Below are 7250 nucleotides of genomic sequence, written 5' to 3'. Positions count from 1 at the left end.
CTGCCGAGCTGTGTTCTCCCCTTCAGGCCTTGGCCTCTAACCATGAGAGAGAGAAAATTTCTATGCATGTATGTGTGTGTGTTCCATGTTTTCTTCAGCAGTTGATATGGACATAATTTTATGTTTTTTTTAATATACTGCATTTCATTGAGTCTGAAATGCCATCAATTGTAAGATGTAACAAATATACAGCATTATATCGTGTACTTCCATGAGAGAATAAAATTCTGCCAATTAAGCCATAACACAACAGTAATTATAATATGCATCCAATTTCAAAGAAAGTAGAATGTAAAAAAAAAAATGTTGTCCTTTTGAATCTATGTAGTATTGTATAACTTAAATTGTAAAACTTTATTTTTTTATTTATGTATTTTTGCATTATATAATTTGCAGTGTCGGTATAGGAAATGGCCAGACCTGTAGAGAATTTTTATGAGTTTGTTTGAGCCAAACTGAAAACAGTGGCCACAGAGCAAAATCTCAAGAAATGGAGAACATTTCCTGGAAAATGACAGTTTTGCAGCTTATTTTATACATTAGAATCAAAGGAGGAGTCTCAGGAGGGATACGTGAAATCATTGGTGGTATAATGATTAGGGAGTAGGGAGAAGCAAAGCAGGGAAATCTCTGGGACTGGATAAAAAGTAAAATGGAGAGACACATACTTTTTTACATTGCTGGGTACGGGGTAGCTAACAATGAACATTTACAGCACATAGAGATGGTATTCAGGAAACAAGTAACAATGAGGGCTTCTGTGGCCTCTTGCTTTGGTGAGGTGCGTGTGCCCTGAGGATTGACATTTCCAAGGTATGTATCTTAGATGCAAAAAGATAATAGGCTCACCTACGGTAAAGATTGACCTTTGTCAAGGAAGCCATAGGCTTAGGATGTGACTACCTGCCATGACCTGCTTTTAGTTAGGAATTTTTATGTTCAGACCATCCTATGCGGTTACTTTTGGTCTCTGAGTTTATAGGGCCCACCTCCCCTGAGTTTGTAAGGTTTGGTATGTGACCCTTTATTATCCATGCAAACTAAGGACATAGCCAGTGTCAGTGTTCTCATTTGGTTTTATTTATTGAATGTTGATGGCACTGTCCTATACTTTCAGAGACATTAAAAAATGGAAGTCAATGTGATCTTCCAGGATTTCATCAGAAAGTTTATTATGTGTCATCATTTGGGAAAACATGTGGCCTCCTGTCTTTACACTTCATATCATTCGCAAACTTCCACCTCACATTTCAGAGGGGATGAGTATGGGAAGGTTTCCTCCTCCATAATGTGCTTTAGCAGATCAGGGAAATGGACTATATGGTCCCTGGCTAACTTCCATTAAGAAATGTGTGTTATCATGGCATTCTACCTTTTATTTCTAATATAGAATTTATAATTTCTATTATTCTTGTTAAATCTTAATAGGCATTGCTCAGTTCTATTAAACTTTTTAAAGAACCAACTTTGGCTTTGTTAATTTTCTCTATAGTTTATTTACAGTTTCACTGATTTTCACTCTTTATTATTTCTTTCCTTAGGTTTAATTTCCTTACCTTTAAAATGTGTCCACTGATTTTAAAAGCCTTTTCCATCCTTCTTAATAAAACCATCGAAAGCTATAAATTTCCCTCTGTGCACTGCTTTAGCAGCACCCAATTTTTTGATGCCATTTATTTTCATTTTCATTTCTTTAAATCTATTTTCTAATTTCCCTTATGATCTCTTTTTCTGACCAATTGGTTATTTGGTGCCTAATGATTTTATTTCCAAATATTTGGACCTTTTCTAGATAAATTATAATTCAATACGAAGATTTTATTGTAATTTTATCGTGACAAAAGAATATATCTTATATGATTTCACATTTTAAGAAATTAAGATATTTTTATGGTCCAACCTAAGTGTATCTTGTGAAAGTTCCATTTGCTTTTTCAAAAAAATATGTGTTCTGCAGGTGTTAGATAAAATGGTCTATAATTGTATTTTGCTCAAGGTGCCTGGCAGTATCATTCATGTCCTCTCCATTATCACTGACTTTTATCTAGTTGATTCTCCTAGTACCATCTAACAGTGTTAAAATCTCCAGTTATGCTTGCAAATTTGTCTATACTTCCTTTCAGTTTGCCAGTATTTTATGACTCTGTTATTAGACACATCATACACTTATGCCTTGATCCTATTTTGCATTATGAAATATTTCTATCTGGTGATACTCCTTATTTTGCAATTTGTTTTGTGTAATGTGTCAACTTTTTTATGACTGTTTGCATGGTAAATATTTTTTTATCATTTTTCTTTCAAACTATTTGTGTCTCTTTAAGTGACTCTTTTGTAATAACAGTTTGATGTCATGTTTTTATCAAGTCTGACAATCTCCTTTTAGTGGTAGTCCATTTATTTATGAGCACATTATAGCATTCATAAGTATTTAGTCTGTTTATTTTTAAATATTTTATTTTAGTCTATTTACTTTTAATGTAAGTACATATAGGGCCAGTTTGTTACTGTTTGCTTTGTATTTATTTTACCTATTGTTTTTTTAATTGATATTGTTCTTACTGTTCCTCTATAAATCCTTTACTGCCTTTTTATGAGTCAGTCACATATTTTTTGTTTTTCATTATAATTCCTCTATTGCCTTTTTGCCTGTACCTATTTGCATTATATTTTAGTAGTTGCTCCATGGATTGGATTGCTGTTCTATAGAGAGATGTTTACTTTAGAAACACAAATATAATAATTTAATTTAGTGTAATTTTTAGAATTTTGAAGAAAACTGAGGTGCATAAAATCTTAGATATTTGTAAGTAGCTATGTACTTGGTTTTATAATTGCTTTCATTTAGATGCCTAGTAATATTTGTTTCAAAGTAAGGATTTTTACCTACTGTCATCTTTATGCTTAGAATGGAGAATTAGAGAAATAGATATCAAATCTTTACTTTAAATATTTATGAGATTTGATTTTAGAGTAGCAGAAATTCTAAAAATTGCTAAAAATAAATGTAGAGATATCTGTTAAAGAACTAGAATAGCTCTATAGTTACCCCTTTTTTTGTGTGTATGTGTTTTTGGTTTTTTGTTAATCCTCACCCAAGGATATTTTTTTCATTGACTTTTAGGGAGAAGGAAGAGAGAGGGAAAGACAGAGAGAGAAACATTAATGTGAGAGAAACACATTGATTGGTTGCCTCCTGCACAATCCCTGACCAGGGCCCAGGCTGGGAGGAGCTTGCAATCAAGGTATGTGCCCTTGACCAGAATCAAACCTGAGACCTTTTGGTCTGCAGGCCAGTGCTCCATCCGCTGAGCCAAACCGGGTAAGGCTGTAGTGACCCCTGTTAATGATCAAGACATAGAGGCTTGAAAACAAAGCATCGTAGCCTCCACTAGCTTAACAAGCTTTTGGTGTTGCATCAGCAAACTCCTAAAAATGCAGATGTCAGACTTATGAAATAGTCTTAATAATGCTATTGTCCTCCATAAATCTTGAGAACTGACCTAACTTAATACTTTTTTATTATCTTTTATTTTAAGCAGGATCCATGGTTAACAAGTTTGTCATTATCATCCCTTAAAGAAAGTTTTGGAGATTCCCTTTCACCAGGATCTGGGGAAAAAACATCTATGAAAGGTGATTATATCAAATTATTGTATCTTATTTTATCTGTGAACTCAATTGCTTATACTTACAAAAGAAATAATGCACAGGTGGGCAGAAGTACGTTTACAGTTTTAATATCTACACTAATAAAAGAGAAACATGCAAATTGGTGTCACTCTGCTATGCCCACCAGCCAATTGGATGAATATGCAAATTAACCCAGCAAAGATGGTGGTTAATTTGCATACACAGTCAGGGAGTGAAGATGGAAGGCTGAAGAGGCTTGGCTTCTCTGCTGAGGCTGGAGTGAGCGGCTGGAGCGAAGGTCTGGATCCCGGGTGCCGGAGGAAAACCAGTGCCTACAGCCAGGGGAAGGGGAGGCCTATTGCATGAATCTCTTCATGCAATGGGCCTCTAGTAAATAAATAATACAATAATAAATGATAATGCAAAAATAAACTGCCTTTAGTGCCCCCTTGGTATCAGAGGCAACACTGCATCTTAGTGGGAATAAAACTCTTTGCAGTGGTTCTCAACCTTCTGGCCCTTTAAATACAGTTCCTCATGTTGTGACCCAACCATAAAATTATTTTTGTTGCTACTTCATAACTGTAATGTTGCTGCTGTTATGAATCATAATGTAAATATCTGATATGCAGGATGGTCTTAGGAGACTGCTGCGAAAGGGTCGTTCGACTGCCAAAGGGGTCGCGACCCAAAGGTTGAAAACCTCTGCTTTAGAGGGTGGCTTTACTCTCTGTGTGGTGGACTATACTAGAGTGACATGCATTCTTGGTTCTCCCTGCACCTATACAATTTTACATCTGCACTACTGAGAACTGTAGTAGCATAGATATGTGTGTCTCCTACTTATAAAGCCCTTGTTACAGCTAAGAAACAGGCTCTTGAAGACAATTGATATTGCCATCTGACTTACTTGGTTTATAGATCAACAAGCGCTTTTGGTGTGTCTTCAGTGTAGGGTAGTTATTCCAGTCTGTTTACTAATTTTCTAAGCATTTGGTACATTGATGTTTTAGTAGGTTGAGTAACGATTTTCTCTTTTGTAGATCACTGGAATAAAAGTTTGTTCAAGTTGAATATGATAGTTTCTGCATATTTTATTTTGCAAGAAAAAGGGATTAATGACATCTAGTGGAAAACAAATGAATCTCTTATCCACCTTGTTAATTTACAATGGAGTTTTAGTGCTATTACTCTGTCTCAAAATAGATCAGAATGAAGAATTCACTGAAAACCATCATTCCTTGAAATCAGACAAAAATGAAGATAATTCATTTTTGATAGACTTTGTTACTTCTGCACTTGAGAAATCCAAGGAAGGGCAAGTGACTTCTGATGACCTTGAAGAAAACAAGGAGAAAGCTAAATTGGAAATGAATGATGACTTAACTGTTGATCCACCACTATCTCAGCAGAATTTAAGATCTACCAGTGCAACTGAATCTGCAAAGGTATTAATATAAAATTATACCTTTTATATTTTAAAGCTCAAAATACAACTTTATTTTGTTTTCCATGTTTGATATTTCTGAATTATCTGTGGAAAACTCATCGTCGATTGTGGTATTATCAAGTGGTTCTTAATTAATTCAATAGAATTTTAACTTCAGGGAAGGTTTCAGTGAATATAATAAAACTTATTTTTTTCATTAAAATTATCAGAAGTATATGGTAATATACTTTTAAATATATCAGAAATACGTACACATAAGTGGATAGGTTTCTATGGGTCCTCATTTAAAAATGCAGCCATCTGGAACAATTGCCAAGGTTTTAATTAGTGAAGGTTATTTCTTTGGATATCATCTTTAAACATTTTACAAATTTTAATGAAAATCTTTAAGAAGAAATGTTTATCAACATCCATGCATGTTAAAATGGATGGACAGGGTCATTATCAGAAACATTTTATTATAACCTTGAGGACCAAATCTGTGGTGTGTAGGATTATTTGTCCCTATGCTGCATTGCACCAGAGTGCTGTACTGTTAAAATTTATGGCATAGCAATTTTAGTCTGCATTTCTCCTGAATTTAGTCTTTATCACTTATAGCTGCAGTTGACTGGTGGCTATGTATATTTGTTATTGGGAAAGATTACAGTGCTAGCTGAAAACTTGTGCTTGAATAGGACTTTATTATAATACAGACTATTAGCTTTTTATTAAAATGTATAGAGAATGTTCATTAAGCCTTGTTTCAGATATATTGTCCTTAACCACGTACCTTAGGAAAAAAGAGAATGCCAAAGTAGGGATATGTTTACATCTGTAATGCTAGCAACTCATCTGTCTGTGTAGAGTAAAAAAGTTATTCCTAAAAAAGAAAGAAGAGTATTCTGGAATTTATAGACAGAATCTTAGAAATGTCTAACAGAGGTCATTCTAAATGAAAGCAGGTAATTTACATATGACAAGATCATAGCATATTTCTTTTAATTGAATCTATCCTTGGCTTTATTCTTACTTGCTACTGAATGATCTTTCTTATGTGGGAATTAAATTGCTCTCTTGCTAAGGTCTCTGTTGGATTCTCAACATGAGAACAAATGTGAACTTCCCACTATTCCCTAAAGATTTCCAGGGAATAATTAAATTGCTCTCTTGCTAAGGTCTCTGTTGAATTCTCACTATTCCCTAAAGATTTCCAGGGATTCTTCTTGGACCACATATTCCTCCTCTCTCTGCATTGTCCACTGGGCTTCAGCAGCATTCATCTCTCTCTGTTTCTCAAAATTACCAAGCTCTTCCCCTTCTCAGGCTTTTGATACTTACTGGTCCTTCTTTTCACCTTCTTTCAGGTGGCTCCTTTCTACTGTTCATTTTTCTCAGCTCTGATGCCAAGTCCTCATGGAGACCCTCCCTCTTCTCTGCTCCAGTCACTCTGTCACTGGACTCTTTCATGAGTTACCTTTGTTTACCTTTTTACTAGTGGCCTGGTGCACGGATTTGTGCACATTGAAAGGAAATTAATTAGAAGAAAGAGTTGTGTGGTAATTACATTACTGCAAAAAATTACATGCCAAAGTAGTATATATAATATAGTATTACAAAATTAAAATACAAAATATTTTAATAACTATTCACTCTTTATAATAGAAGTCTCAGAGATGAAAGAAAATTAGTAAAATGTTTATGAAAATAATATATAAATTGATTAATAAGTAAACAACATGATGTATATAAATTGATTAATAAGTAAACAATAACATGATTTGATATAAAAATAACAAATCATGATATAAAAACAAAAACATGATATAAAAACATGGATAAAAACAATGACTGATAAATTGATTACACATATTCGAATATCTCCTTGTACACCACATTAAGAGTAAAAACACTTTCAGAGTGCTTGACTAATTTCCCTTGTGATGAAGTATTTACAACTTTGACTTTAACATCAACGCTCTTCGAACTCGAGAGAACGCAACATATAACTGACCATGTCTGAAAACGGGTTCAGGTAGGAATATTCCTACTCTGTCTAGAATTTGTCCTTGTGATTTATTAATAGTCATTGCAAATGCTGGCATCATGGGAAACTGTCTTCAAATTAATTTAAATGGGAGGCCAGTGTCAGATGGGGACAAATCAATTCTTGGAATCAGGACTACCT

General features: G+C 34.1%; 1 protein-coding gene across 2 annotated transcripts in view; it reads left to right on the top strand.

The window, feature by feature from the left end:
* MAP9 (microtubule associated protein 9) overlaps window positions 1–7250 on the top strand; it is a 25391-nt gene that overhangs the window by 6211 nt on the left and 11930 nt on the right. For both annotated transcript variants that reach the window (XM_015568576.1, XM_006754273.2), the window contains exons 6-7: window positions 3543–3636; window positions 4840–5081. In XM_015568576.1, the coding sequence (XP_015424062.1) occupies window positions 3543–3636; window positions 4840–5081 (336 nt within the window). The remainder of the gene's footprint in view (window positions 1–3542; window positions 3637–4839; window positions 5082–7250) is intronic.

The sequence above is a fragment of the Myotis davidii genome, unplaced genomic scaffold (assembly GCF_000327345.1).
Source record: "Myotis davidii unplaced genomic scaffold, ASM32734v1 scaffold392, whole genome shotgun sequence".
Classification (NCBI taxonomy): Eukaryota; Metazoa; Chordata; class Mammalia; order Chiroptera; family Vespertilionidae; genus Myotis; species Myotis davidii.
Note: the sequence above shows the minus strand (reverse complement) of the source record. Positions and strands in the feature narration are given on the sequence as shown.